Source organism: Ovis aries, chromosome 8 (assembly GCF_016772045.2).
Source record: "Ovis aries strain OAR_USU_Benz2616 breed Rambouillet chromosome 8, ARS-UI_Ramb_v3.0, whole genome shotgun sequence".
Taxonomy (NCBI): domain Eukaryota; kingdom Metazoa; phylum Chordata; class Mammalia; order Artiodactyla; family Bovidae; genus Ovis; species Ovis aries.
This window is the reverse complement of record NC_056061.1, coordinates 29594718-29609729: the sequence shown is the minus strand read 5'-3', so window position 1 is coordinate 29609729 and position 15012 is coordinate 29594718. Positions and strand designations below refer to the sequence as shown.

Here is a 15012-nt window from a genome sequence, read left to right as displayed (position 1 = left end):
TATTAAACTGTGATAATCAAGCTTGTAAGAAATATGTCTACAACAAAGGTAAATAGACTCTGAGGGAGGGTTTGGAAGCATTTTCTTAGTAATAAAGTACAAGATCTTTAAGGGTAGACCAAGTAATATCTTATTTCACTTGCTCAGGAGTTTTTATTTTTAACAACTCTGGCTCCCCAACTGTATCCCAGATAGTTAAAATCGCCAAAATGAGTGGCCATTCGGTAACTGAAATCAAACCGTACAGTTTCCTTGTTGAATTCTCCACAATTAAAACCATTTTGTTAATGGTAAAATGGGGCTTCAGGGTCGAAGAAATTGCCAAAATAAAATCAGAGAGACTTAACAGGTTGCTAACTTTATTTTGCCAAGTAAGGGCATTATTTTTTTAAGATTACCAAACCCTTGCAACATACGGCACTTTATAAACTTTTAACAACAAAATAGCAAGAAGCAGATATTTCAGAATAAAAGATGTTCCTTTAGTCTGTGAGGATTTTTAGATATTTTTCTCCTGTCACCATCAACGGGTCAGGACTTCATGCAGACTGGCACCTGGTTTGGAGCTGTTTTTCTAGAACATGAAGCCCATGGCGTGGGGAGCTATCTGGGAGCTGCTGGCCTGAAATAATTCCCACAATTCCTTCAAACATATGGGAGATGGACTAAAGGAAGAGCAGTGGCCTGTTATCCCCCAAAAAGAGATCTTATGAGGCATGGGAGATTTTATGAGACTTCCCTGGTGGCTCAGACAGTAAAGCGTCTACAATGCGGGAGACCCGGGTTCGATCCCTGGGTCAGGAAGATCCCCTGGAGAAGGAAATGGCAATCTACTCCAGTACTACTGCCTGGAAAATCCCATAGACAGAGGAGCCTGGTAGGCTACAGTCCATGGGGTCGCTGACAGTCGGACATGCCTGAGCGACTTCACTTCACTTCTCTTCATGAGGCATGGGAGTCAGATTCACCTGCTGTGTATCAGCTAAGTGTCCCCAAAACTTTCTTCCTGCTTTGAGTTGTCCCTGAGCATTGGGAGCACTGAAAACTGCCCTTTTCAAGATACAGGAAACCTGCAAAGTTGGGCTCATTCCACGGAGTGAATTTCCATTTTTCCTGGCCGCGTAAATGCTGTGTCTGTCGGTAATTTTCATTCTTGGGTCACAGCTCCCAGGGGAGCCGGAGAAAGGGCAAATAGGAGAGAAACGTTTTCTGTGTGTTTCTTCAGTTCCTAGATTCCCTCCCTGGGTCTAGCATGCAGAAGGGCTGCCCTGCTCCAGCCCTCCAGGTGCCATTCCCAGACCCCAGCAACTGTACAGGTAGCTGAGCAAAGAGACCTGCCCTGGGCCAGCTTCAGAGACACAGTTCTGGAACCGGTGTGTTCATGAGAAAAAGGAAGCTTTCTTTGTTAGGAAAAGAACCAGTGATGGAAGACTTTGCTGCAAGAGCTGGCTGAGTAAAAGCTTCTTTTACTAAAACCAGTGACCCCAAAAAAACTTTGAGTCACCTTCCCCCTACCCCACTGCATCTATTTCCCAGCAGTTGGAAGAACTATGGAGAGCCAAAGGGACAGAGGTTGAATTCATGACCGATCCTTCTGGAAGCTTTGTCTTTCTGCTGACCAGAAATAATTTCCATACATTTTCCTAAATATATGAGAGTTAATTGCCAATTTGCATCTTGGTTTGAGTGTTCAGATCTCAAGATGGAAACATAAGCCCTTTATTTCAAGAAAAATAGACAAAGGAAAATGTCTGAAGCTCATTTTCTAATGCCCAAAAGGCTCATGGAAAACAACTCAGTGGTCTTTCTTCTCTAGCAGACTCTTCACAAACATCTTGGAGGAGAAGCACTCCCTCGGGTTTGAGTTGTTTTATGTGATTTCAGTTACATCAGAGAATTTATTCTCCACCCCCTCCAGCCTAGCCAAATCATTAATTCTTGAAAGAGTAACAGGATTTTCATTTCGCTTGATGTGCCTCCTTGTAGCCAAACTTGACGTCAGCACCTTTTGTAAGCAGGAAACTATGAATTAACACCCTGCATTTTCATGATGAGTCCCCTTATTGAGGCTCTGTTAGGGAAAATTCTTCACATCCTTTGACACTGCTCGCATTATTAATTTAAATGTCTCAGGAACATCATCTGCTTCTACTAAAATTAATGACAAATGAGTTCTGGAAAGTGGCTTCCAGAGCCGCCCTCATAAGAACAGTCAGGGGAAAGCTCAGTGTCTGAAATGCTAATTGAGATGCGAAGCTTAATAACGTGTGTTTAGCTATGACCCTAAAATCTGCTCGCCTTACAACTTTCCCCATCTGGTGTGATTTGCTTTCTCTACTTGTAAAAATGCGCACGACAGCAACAGCATGTATTGTGTGCCATGTTGCAACAATGAAGCCTCGTCTGTCACATTCTTCACCAAGAGAAACTTATTTCTCACCCTGTCTTTACCCAACTTCCAACCTTTCATTACACTTTGCATTGGAGGTCTGCCCAAGCACCACGCCCCGGCCCAATCCCACTTTGGAGAAAGGAGATGATGGAGCCATACCTTGTACCCGGGTTTCCGCCCTCTTTTCTTTGGGATCTTCACTGCTGGTAAAGAACCAGCTGAAGCAGAATAAATGTTATGAACTGCCATCTTCACAGGTGTCGAGTGAAGTGGGGGTCGGCCTCGCTTTCTCCCCTGGATCCTCTGAGACTGCATTTCTGCTGGTGCCAGTCTTACAGAAGGAAGTGACAAATCGCTCACAGGCAGAAGAGGTGCTAAGAATTAGTCCAGACACAAAGCAAAACAAAAACAGAAGTGTTTGTTTGGTTTGCAAGGCAAACATGGATCCGGTTTGGTGATTTTGGCCATACCTACCCCTAAGGGAGGGGAAGACCAAATAGGAGAGAGCCAGACATTAGTCGGAGCTTTTAAAGTGCTTCTGGGCTCCTGGTATAATTTCAAGGATAGTGAATTTCCATGGGACTATAGTGAAGTAGGGAAGATCCTGGCTAGGTGAAGAGGACAACAGATTCCCAGCAACCAGTACAACCAATAGTGTCATCAGCAAGGAGACAGTTTTATCTATGTGCCTCAATTTCCCAGATAGTTCAACTTTGAACTGAAATAATAATAGCATTAAATAATCACAATCAGTTTTTTTCTCATATTCATTCCTATCCCTTTGGCTGGGTAACAAATACTTACACCTTTTTTCCCCCATGAAATAAATTTTAAAGTTGATTATATTCTTCAATCAAAATGTGGACAGAGATTTGCATACAGAGGTGTTCATTTTTACATTATCCAGCTTCCAAACTCTCAAAAATAAAATGAATAGGCCCAATAACAAGCAATCAGGGAATGGTTAATACATCTAAAGAATAATACAATCAGCTAGATACAAGCCTTTAACAATACTCTTTAATAACATGAGGTTGAGTGAAAAAACTTCCCACAAAGTGCAGGTAAAAGTTATCTCAACTCTGCAAAATTTTATGTGGTGATAAAGTGGCCAATAGCAAAGATGGTGGGACTGTGGGTAACTGTTCACCATGTACAAATCCTTTCCCCCTTGTACTACTATGCTCAGCATTAAAAATACTTAAAATAAGTGCTCCAACCAAGGATTGAACCCACACCCCCTGCTTTGGAAGGCAAAGTCTTAACCATTGGACCACCATAGAAGGCCTACAAGGCTCCTTTTGTTGAATAGGGTTTGAAGATTAAAGAAAGAGTAACAAACTAATTAGTACGTTACCCTAAGAATTCGTATTACTCAAAATTACACTCTAACTATCCCCAAATCTCAATATGCCAGAAATAACTTCCTAAGGAAAAACAGTCATCTTTTAAATTGAATTCTTTTTTTCTACTTTACTCTTCCTAGAGGGAGAAAAAACTAGGATTTGTGCTGCTTTCCAAGTCCTTCTATAGAAAAGCACATCAGTCTCGGGAATATGAAGACCTTTCCAGGTAACTAAATTGATCAACAGACTTCATGCCAATGGAACAACAGTAAAGTATTTTTAGTGGAATACTAAGTACCTCTGTGGTTGGGGAGATGCTTGGAGAGAGTCTTCTCACAGTCCTCTCAGTTCACAAAACACCTGATGATTACATATTGTATTTCATCCATCAATCAGGAAGATGCGGTTCCCCAATTTCTTGTCACAAATATAGACCATTTTAACACAGAGTCAAATCCAATTTTAAGTAATGGGATAGAAATTTTTAAAAAACTAAATAGGTTATTTTAACCACTGGGGAGTCTCAAAATAACTTCTTGGAATAATTTCAGAGAATTGGAGGAAAGTATATACAAAATGGTCCTTTCAGTAACAAATCCAGACATTCTGGAAAAGATGGTGTCAAAAGTCTGGGGTCCCCCAAATCTCCCTTTCCATGACCAAGATATGAACAAGGAAAAGTAAGAATAGCAAATATGAATACTTTAAAAAAATACCAATATTAGAATACAGTGGAAACAAAAAAGATGCAAATTTTTTAGGGAAAATGTAACTATGGATGATAGACAACCATAATTTATCAAATGTTTAAGGATAAGGTCAAAACTAATAGCAAGCTAAAATACTCAAAGATATATTAAGAGGCTGTCATCAAACATAAAGAGTTTCTATGTGTCTTAAAAATTTTTTTTAAGAATGAACAGCAAAAAATTCCTAAAAACAAACAAAAAACACTCAAAAGCAAAAAAAATCTATAAGCATTTAGGCAGAACAAACAGATAATTTACAGTGGGAAAAATAAAAAAGCTACCTGTCTTCAGCACCATTAGCCAGAAGATAATGGAATCAGTATGATGGTCATTTTTCCAGTTATTTATAGTCTCCAAACTTCCTCCCGTCACAGGGACTTTGCACATATAGTTCCCTTTGCCTATATTGCTCTTTCCTCTTGCTCTGGCTTAGTCCTCTCATTCTTCATCAGTTAACTCAACAAAACTCACCTTGAGCTCTCATTAGAGTTTCCTAAGCTTAGAGTTCCTCAGCTATGACAGCTGCATGTAAAGCATCCACAATGGAACTTGGACAAAAGAAGCAGATTGGAATATAAGGATTATACCACCTGCAATACCTCTGACCTAGCAGTTATCTTTTTTTCTGCCAATATCTATGACCCAAGGGTGGGCTAACTTGTTTGCTTGCAGCGGATAAAAGTTCAGACCCTTCACTATTTTTCATACAGAGTTAATAAGAAGTAGAAGGATTCATCTGATGAAAATAATAGTTTTTGAAATTATAATTATGCCCTAAAATAAGACTCGAATAAAGAAAAAGTTTATCATTGGACAAATGGGTATTTTAAAAATATAATTTTTACCTAAATTATTCTATAAATTAAGTGCAATCACATTAAAAACCCAAACTAATTTTAGGGGGGAAAAAAAGCAAAACAAGTCTCAGGACAGACTTGCCCTTCTGTTTCTTAAAATGTGTTTTTTGTTGTTGTTTAGTCACTAAGTCATGTCTGACTCTTTTCCTACCCCATGGACTGTAGCCTGCCAGGCTCCTCTGTCCATGGGAGAAAACTGTAAAAATGGCAGTAGTTTGGGTACAGAAATAAGCAATCAGATCAATAGAAACGTTAGTCCAGAAATTAAACTTATATCAAGTTTTCATTTGTTTGAAATTTAGGATCATTTCATATCAATGTAGACAGCTCAATAAATGGTTCGTGGACAAAGGGCACTTAGAAACCAATAGAATTTTACTATATTTATAAATCCTAGAGATATCCAAGACTAATACATACAAAAATAAGAGAAATATTAAGAAGTGCTGGAGACAATATAAGTCGATATTTTTATACTCTTGGGATTGGAAAGGACTTTCTAAATATGATGGAAAACTTGGGAAGTGGACATGGAAAGGCTGACAGGCATGCCCACAAATGTCTTCACACAGGAAAAGTAAAATCATGGAGAAGGGTGAAAATAAATGAAAACCTGAGGAAACTATTTGCTACATATGGAACCAACAGAAGGTTAATATAAAGAACTCTTTTAAATTATTAAAATAAAAATGACACTCCAATAGAAAAATGGGCAAAGGACACGGAAAACTCACGAAAAGCACAGGCTATGTTAGACAAGTCAAGAAAGAACAAGAGAAGGAGTGGGGTGGGAAGAAGGAAGTAAGAGAGAAAAATAAATGATCAGTTATTTTAAAAAAAAAAGATTCTGAACTTTACTGGTTATTTCCCAAAAAGCAAATTGAGGTATCATTTGTCATTTATCGGACTGACAAATGTGAATAACTCTGACAATACTATATGTTGGTGAGGGTGTATAGAGGACATTTCCTTTTATTGTTGGTAGAGTTAGAAATTGGCTAACTTTTCTGGAGGGCAATTTGAAAATCACTTACAAACTTTATTGCTGTGGGCTAGCTCAGTCAGTAAAGAATCTGCCTGCAATGCAGGAGACCCGGGTTTGATCCCTGGGTTGGGAAGATTCCCTGGAGGAGGAAATGGCAACGCACTCCAGTATTCTTGCCTGCAAAACTCTACGGAAAGAGGAGCCTGGCGGACTACAGTCCAAGGGGTCATAAAGAGTCAGACACAACTCAGTGACCAAACCGCCACTATTTACAAACTGTACACATGCATGCTCCTATTCTAGCTATATCACTCTTGAGGATTTGTCCTAAGAAGATAATCTGGGGGAAAAAACAAAACTATAAGGCTAAGGATATTCTTCAAACATTGTTTATATTAATAATAGTAAAATACTGAAAGCAATCAAAATATCTCTCAAAGCAGCCTCAGTTTAGTAAATTATTTCACATTCATAAAATGGAATAATTGTGTGTATATATTAATACACACATACATATACATTCATGCATCTATAAAGACTATAAAGTAGCATTTATAGTATGATTCTATTCATAACCTTTTTATATATACAGATTGAAATAAATCTGCATGTGCTTAGGCATAGAAAGAGGTCTGGGAAAGATAATCATCAAAAAAGCTGATAGTGGTGTCTGGGCAAAAGAATACTGAAAGATGTTTTTGGTTTCTTTTTTGTACCATTCTGCATTGTTTGAAAACTTTAAACCATAGGTAGGAAAACAGTTTAAAGGGAAAAATAAACAATGAGTGACTAATTCTCATTCTCTGAAAGTTTCTATTGGAAATTTTTGTTTCTTTCGATGGCCTTTTGTTGTCTTGTTTTCTAATGGTTTGGGCTCCAAAGCCACAGAACTTCACTGGCCGCTGCTTTAGCATCTCAAATAAATTGTAACAAAAGGCAAAAACACATTATACCCAACATTACAGAGAAGGTTGTTTCAGAGCTAAGAAGACTATCCATAAACAGATGGTGGACAGGGTGCTTTGCTGGGCTCCTAAGAGAACCAGCTCACCACCCTTATCCACCTTGATACCACCTCCTGCAGGCTTTTCTATCTAGTTGGCTCCTCGGTTACTGCTCTCCACCCAGAGATTTCCATTCATCTCCAAAGGCCTTCGAAGACCTCAAATGCTGTCCAAGGACACTTGAGCTATGGACACATAATCTGATATCACCAATCATATAAATCATTTGAGAACTGTCAAAATCTCAAGGTGTATATGACACCTCTGAATTTCTCTGCTTTCCCTCGAGGACTTTAGTGAATACAGATGGCCTCTGTTCACTTCAGAATCAGAGCCGTCTTGGAGCAAAGAGGTTTAGTAAACATTAAAAGATTCTGTCCCTAGAACAACATAACATTCAAGTTTCTAAATCTCCACGTTATAACCCCTTAAGTAGTTGTCAAATCCTGGTAACATATTAAATCAAGTGATTTGCTGCTGGTTTCCTAAGTCTCCTTCATCTTATACCCCCTTTCCCCCGAAAAAAAAAAAAAAAAAAGGCTTGGCTAGAAATATTATAGCTGAAGCCAAAAGAAACTAAGATCTGGTCTATGAATTTGGGGATGACAGTTTCCCTGTTAACCTTGCAAATATAATACATATACATCAAGATCCTGGCTAATGCTTCATCAAGGTAAAGAAAAAGGAATTATCAAATTCAAAGCACACACCAATCCCATGGGACCTCTGAGGCACCTAATTCAATCCTGAGGCATGTGTTATATATTCACTCATTCATTCACTCTCTCATTTATTTATTTATCCAACAAATATCTGTTGAATATGCAGTGAGTGTCGAGTATTATGCATAGGCACTTGGATTACAGATGAGAATAAATAATTCACATCTCTTCAGATATTCACTGTGGAGAAGCAGACAAGTAAGGAGGCAACAATGATACATGGAGTAGAGGGTATAACAAAGATTTCCTATTAAATGACATGTAAACATCAGGGATGAAAAAAATCATTCTTTTAACTGGGTTGGAAAGAGTGGAGGCAGGAGAAGCCCAGAAAAGGTGACATCGGAGCCTGGCTTTTCCAAGCAGAAGAAGCTAAGCACATAGAACTGGCAACAGAGTAGGTATGCCCAGGGATGCTTGGTGGTCCCTGGAGAAGGGATGGGCCAGCCAGACCGGAGGCAGGGGCAATGGCTGCCTGTTGTTTCTAGAAGTACTGAGAGGAGGTAGTTACAAGGCTCTCTAGCCTCCTAATGGACTTGAGACTATTTCCTTCTGCATGGGATGGGTCCCTGACCTTAGTGTCATGCTCTTTCTCACTGTCACTTTAGAAGTACAACCAGAATCCTATTTTGTCTCGTTCTGGGGAACCAGTTGAATTCACCATAAGCCAGAATTTCTAGTGTCTTTTTTTTTTTTTTTACCAGCAGCCTCGTATGCACCTTAATAGCCATGGCTCCCCACTCTGTTTAGGTCTGTATGTGAGGTGGTTTCAAGCAATTAAGATGCGCCTTGCCATCTATCTAAAATTCGGCTGCTCTCCATGGTGGCTGCTCTCCAAGTCTTTCTGCTTCAGAGACTTTCCCTTCTACATACTGGTCTCTCTCTTCTCTCAACTTTCTTACTGCCTATTGCCTGCACCACTAGTTTCAGCAGGCACTGACTGAATGATGGTTTATATCATTCTCTCATTGTTTCATGCACATAAGTGATTTCTGTGCACCCCTCCAGGGGCTATGTTTCTTTCATCTGCCATTCTGCACTTCAAAGCACCTGGTACATCACTGCCCCCACAGAGTGCACCTGGCACCTGGGGCAACGCTTTTCACTGTGGAGTCTGCCATCTCACTGAGGCTCACGGTCCACAGTCAGGGTCAAAGCTCTGCATTCAAATGTTTTAATTTTGGATAGAAATGTATCAATATAATAGAACACTTTGCTGGTCAATGAAAGCTTCCTACCATAAGAAGCAGGACAGCAATATAATCTGTTGAATGGAAAAGTATATTCCCTTAAGATACATTTTTTCCCCCAAGTCTGTCACAAGAATTGGGCCAACAGAAGCCAAAACCAATACTCATGTGGAGCATTCACTCACTCCTAGCATTCACTTTTTGCTCTCTGATACTATTTTCCACTTACAATAAAACCAACACTCTTTAGAGAGCTGATTCCATATCTGGGGGACAGAGAAAGGTCAGAATTAGCTTGGAACATCTTATTATTATCAGACAAGGATGACTGCTAAGAGGACAAAGAAGCAAGTTGTAACAATTTATGAATCAACAATAATAAATGGTGATATAGTAAACTGGAATGATTGTGGAAGGCTATGAGTTCTTTATGATATTCAGAAGAATAAGCTAAGGTGCACCAAATTCTATTCGTAATTTTTTAAATGCAATAGAAGTAAGAATACAATATAATATAATTTATATTTCTTTTTTGATTTTAATAAGTATAGGAGAGTTTTGCTGTTGTCATTGTCATTTAATCACTAAGTTGTGTCTGACTCTTTTGCAACACCAAGGACTGTAGCCTGCCAGGCTCCTCTGTCCATGGGATTTCCCAAGCAGGAATACTGGCATGGGTTGCCATTACCTTCTCCAGGGAATCTTCCCCACCCAGGGACTGAATTCACATCTCCTGTGTTGGCAGGCAGGTTCTTTACCACTAAGCTGCCAGGGAAGGGTTTATCTACAGGTATTTTTGTTCCATTGATTGCATACTGATATGCCCTTGTCTTTCCATGTTTAAATACACATGGAAATGATAAATGTCTTTCCACATCTAATACAAAGAAATGATAAATAAGTCAATTTGTTCTGGAAAAATAGGAACCAGCTTAGGAACAAAAAGGACTGGGTAGCCCCAGTTGTCACACATAATAACCAGGTAAAAAGTGGGTTCAACAGAACATTCTTAGGCAATGAGTCTGTTAAATGTCTTTAGAGGGGTTACAATGTGCAGACTTATTCCCTCAGTCCCTAGACATGTAGCTTCTAGATGCAGATAGTAAGTATATAGAGACTTCAAGGCATAAGTGTCTCCTTGCCCACCGCCAGAACTTCCAGCTCTGCTGCTGGGTAGGTGAAGGGCCTTCCCACTCCCTTGTAACTAACTGGTCATTGGCTGAGAGGGCAGATTCTAAAACCTGTCACATCCATTCCACCCTTGGCCAAACTTATCAAAGCTCTTCCCTTGTTAATACTGGAACCTTCCTTGTATCCAGTAAGGGTACAGTAAGGGTGCAGGGTGATAGAGAGCCAAAATTTATATATTTAAGGAGGAAAGATACTTGAAGCAAGAGCAGAAAGTATGCGCCTCAAAGTGGGGAAAACACGCATCCTGCTCTTCAGGGTTAGGGAAAACGTTAGAACACTTGAAAGCATGAGAGATAGGCATACTACAGAGTGACAAATTATTTATTGACTGGGCAGTAAATCAATCAACTAATTTCTGGGTCTCACCAGCCCCCTCAGCTGGCACAGGAAGAAAAGAAATTTGCTTCTAACTCCAGCACTGCCGTCTGGTCTAGAGCTGCTCCTGAGAGGTGTACTTGAGAGAACAAGGGAAAGCAGAGACCAAGCCCAGAAGGCACTGGCTGCTACCTTGTTAGGGAAATGAACATGAAGGAAGTCTTGTTTGGGTTTCAGAAGCAGGAGACCAGGCCTCTGACCTGCTTCTGATCCGCCTGGACACAGACCAGGTTCTGTGCGTGCCTGCAAGCATAGCAAATCAGGTGGCACTTTAAAAAAAAGGAAGGGAATGGGTCTTGGAAGTCTTAGGCCCCTGGAAGTCTGGCCAACCCCACCCCCCCACCCTGCCTGGGGTCTAAGGAAATCCTATGACTCACAAGCTGAAACAAACAGCATTATAAAAAGTAAAATCAGAGCTGCATTTTTGCATGCAAACTAATGGTAATATCAGTATGCAGCCTATGATTAGAACCAGGAGCCCCCAAACTGCAATTTGAAGTCTCACCCATGGGGTGTATGCACCACCCAGAACCTTTTCCCAGTTGGGATTCCCGACTGCTGTTAACAAGGGACATTCCCAGCGCTGTTAAATCTGGATGTTGGTCAACCCAGTTTGGTGATGTATGTGCTATAACTCTTTTCTGTTGTTTCTATTTCTCTTCTTTTAATGACTGTATTTTGAAATTAAGCCAAATAATCCTCTATTAAATATTGAAATTGTTTATTTTGTGTGATGAGTGATTTCTTTTGTTAATGAATCTTTCAAGCCTAAAACATAAGTAAAATTTTTGGCAAAACACACCTTCTTGTTTCAAATGTTCATCTCTGTTTTAAACAATCAGGTTCCCCACATTGAGAGGCCTTTCTTCCCTTTCAGGTGACATCCTTACAGAAAACAGCTTTCTGGAGATTCTGTGGGCCAGCCCTGGGCCTATCTCCTTCAAGTTCCATCCCTCACACTGCCCAGCAATTCTCTACATGAGAGGCCTGGTACCCAAAGTGGTTTTCCAAGGTTGCCATGACAGCTGACTGCTGGCTGGGTTTGCCCAATGGGAGGTGCCAATCTGAGTTTGCAGGGTGGCTGATGGCATCCACCGTCTTTGCTTTGCTAGGCTCTGCCAGAAACCGTCTATGCTCTGAGGCTCTAGCTCCCACTAGACAGGCCCACACAGCCCCACACTCTGCAAGATGGCCTGGCCCTGCCTGCAGCATCACCACCTCCTCTCTAGCCTACAGTAGTACCACTGCAGGGACTGCGGCTAATGGTCCAGCCTCCTGGGTTGGCCCGTCCATCCCTCTACCTCCATTTCCCTGCATGACACGCCCAGCCCTTAAATACTAATGAGATTTCCTAGTTAGACGCCTACAGGCAGACACGGAATGGCAGGTCAGTTAGTGACCAGGCAGAACTTTGTAAGAAAGACTCCTTTGGGAATTTCCCATCTTTCCCGCTATCTCAAAGAATGGAGTCTGTCTTTCTGTTGCCATATCTGGAGCTCTGCATAGCTGCAAACCCCTGGGCTGTGTGGAGGAGGGAGGTGATAGAATGCTTTCTGTCATTGCTGTGGTCAGCAGAATTGTGGTTAAGAAAAACAGGAGCACATAATCTTCAAGAGAAATGTTTAAGTTTACACAGTAGCATGGATAGCCTGCTATCATATGGTAGGTGAGGAAGATATACTTACATATACAAATATTCATAGATATATATATACACTTTTATATGCATAAAATATCTCAGGAAGTATTAAAAAATGGCAGCAGTCATCTGGAAGCTGGTAGCAGGGGGATTGGAACTTTTCTCTGCACAGTTTTCTACCTTTTATATTTCATGTCTATTCAAAAATAAAAATAAAATAAATTAGCGCATCTACAAATTCTTACTCCAGAGAAGAATAAGCGAGTGGCTGTGCCATCCACAACCACTGAGCAGCAGGGCTACCTGCACTAACATGTGGGGGGTAGGATGGGGCAGGTGCCCTGGACTCTTCAAGGGCCACAGATCACAAGTCATCCTGTGGGTGCCACACTCATCAGTGCCACCGTTGTGTGCATTCACACTGACCAGCAGCCATTTCAGTGGGCATTCATAAATTCACCAATTCCTTCAGCTGCCTCCCAGGGTCAGCCCTGAGTAGCATGCCAGGAGCTGGCAATGGAGCTTGCTAGAGGGACAAGGGGGGAACCTGACCCTTCAAGACACATTTCCACATCTCTACAGGCTCTAAAGAGATGGCACTGACACAAAGGGAAAGCTTAAGTGGTACTCAGTTCAGTCCAGTTCAGTTCAGTCGCTCAGTCGTGTCCGACTCTTTGCGACCCCATGAATCACAGCACGCTAGGCCTCCCTGTCCATCACCTTCTCCCGGAGTTCACTCAGACTCACGTCCATCGAGTCCGTGATGCCATCCAGCCATCTCATCCTCCGTCGTCCCCTTCTCCTCCTGCCCCCAATCCCTCTCAGCATCAGGGTCTTTTCCAATGAGTCAACTCTTCGCATGACGTGGCCAAAGTATTGGAGTTTTACTAGGCAACACAATCAACTCACTGAGCGTGTGATGACTGGAGAGACACAGGAGCACACTTATTTGGCCAGTGCCTGTGACCCACGGGCTGATCTAAATACTTTTAAAGGATTATTATAGTTTCAGTAGCAGTAGGGCAGCTTGTACTGGAAGACATTGTCTCTGCTGGGAGGTGGAACCAGTGAATTTCTGTCACTTGGGCTCTGAACTCAGTCTACAGCGTAAGGAAAGTCACTTTTTAGGGCAGCTACAACTATATCTCTTTTTTTGCAAACCACGATTTCCTGTTTTGTTCTCTATTTATACTTTACATTTAGTTTTAAGAAAGCACTAGTGGTTTGGTGTTTTGGTTGTTTCTAGTTCAATCTTTATCAACAAAGCAAACTTTCTTTTCAAGACTATGTTTTGTAATATAAGTGAACTGTAGACCTAGATTCCTTTAAAATACTTTGCTCAGAAAGATTCTTAAAGCTTTAATAATAAGACAAATCACAACTGTCTAAATCAATGTCTCATGAAGTAGGAATCCACTCAGCAGTCTTGAGGGTTGTGAATTCCTCAAGGATTTCACACAGGGCTGTTTTAGACAGCATCCTTTCAACACAAATGGTTTCACACAAAATTTCAGGCACATAGTTGTTCAGGTTGAAGTGTAGAAATGTGTAACTATGATATCTGCAGTATGATACTCTTCACAAAACACTAAAGTATCCAAGACACTTTGTTAGTTGTCTCAAGACTTAGCAACTCAATGTTTGCCCTTGAAGAATTTGTTGTCTAAGAAAGATACACACCTTGGCTCCATGTAGGCATGATACATCATCACTCAATAGATTACAAATATGAAAACAACTCAGGAACCAAAGCCCTCACCTCTTTGCAAGTCAAGGAAAGATGTATTTTAGAGATGAATGGCAACAGCCCTTAAAACTGATTTTGGTCCTCTGTGTTCACTGGCAGAGCTTTGCTTTCCCAGTATACAAGGACCATGTGTGTTTCTTTGATTGTGGGGCTTATAGGAGGAGCTGGCATGGCCAGCGAGCAAGGATCAGGTCTACACACACACCACCTTCCAGGGGGCCCCTCTGGCATGCTGTGGTGTGCAGATCACAGCCAAATTCTCAGTCCCGTCTTCCAGGATGGCTCAGAGCCTGATGACACTCTCAGGTCACTGGAAAAGGAGAAGTGGTCACAGCACACACTTGGGGTCCAGATAAGGAGCGGTGGCTGGTCACCCCAAGTACAAAGCCTCTGCAGAACAGGCCTGCCAGCCCATGGTCCAACAGCCAAGTTTATGTTCAGGTGTTCCCTGAGCAACTCCTGCTTCCCTTGGGACACACTCCCCATGGAGCATGGGATCCCAGGTCCCACCAGTCCCCATAAGCTGCTTCCCTCACATCTGTGCCTGAGATGCTGCATGTGCCAGCCCTGGTAGATATGGCAACACACAGGACCAACAAGGCAACAAACAGGATGAATCAGTAAATGGATGCAAGAAGCATCTGACTGTGCACACATTATTTTGTTAAATTCTCACTATGAGGCGTTAAGGCAAGTATTATTATGTACCCCCATTACACAGATGAAGAGTCTGTCACATCTACACAGATGACGGCTCAGAGAGGCTCTGTGTCTTGTGCCAGACACAGCCTCTCCCAACCAGCACCTGGTTAACA

The 15012-nt window shown here is 41.4% G+C and overlaps 1 protein-coding gene across 10 annotated transcripts in view; it reads right to left on the bottom strand.

Moving 5' to 3' along the window:
- SCML4 (Scm polycomb group protein like 4) overlaps positions 1–15012 on the bottom strand; it is a 115767-nt gene that overhangs the window by 67841 nt on the left and 32914 nt on the right. For 5 of the 10 annotated variants that reach the window (XM_042253340.2, XM_042253345.2, XM_004011230.6 and 2 more), the window contains one exon: positions 2552–2766. The exons of 4 other annotated variants lie outside the window; for them this stretch is intronic. In XM_042253340.2, coding sequence (XP_042109274.1) covers positions 2552–2766 — 215 coding nt within the window. Of the gene's footprint in view, positions 1–2551; positions 2767–4036; positions 4151–15012 lie in introns of those variants that run through there. One more of the 10 variants, XM_042253344.2, reaches the window with a different exon arrangement.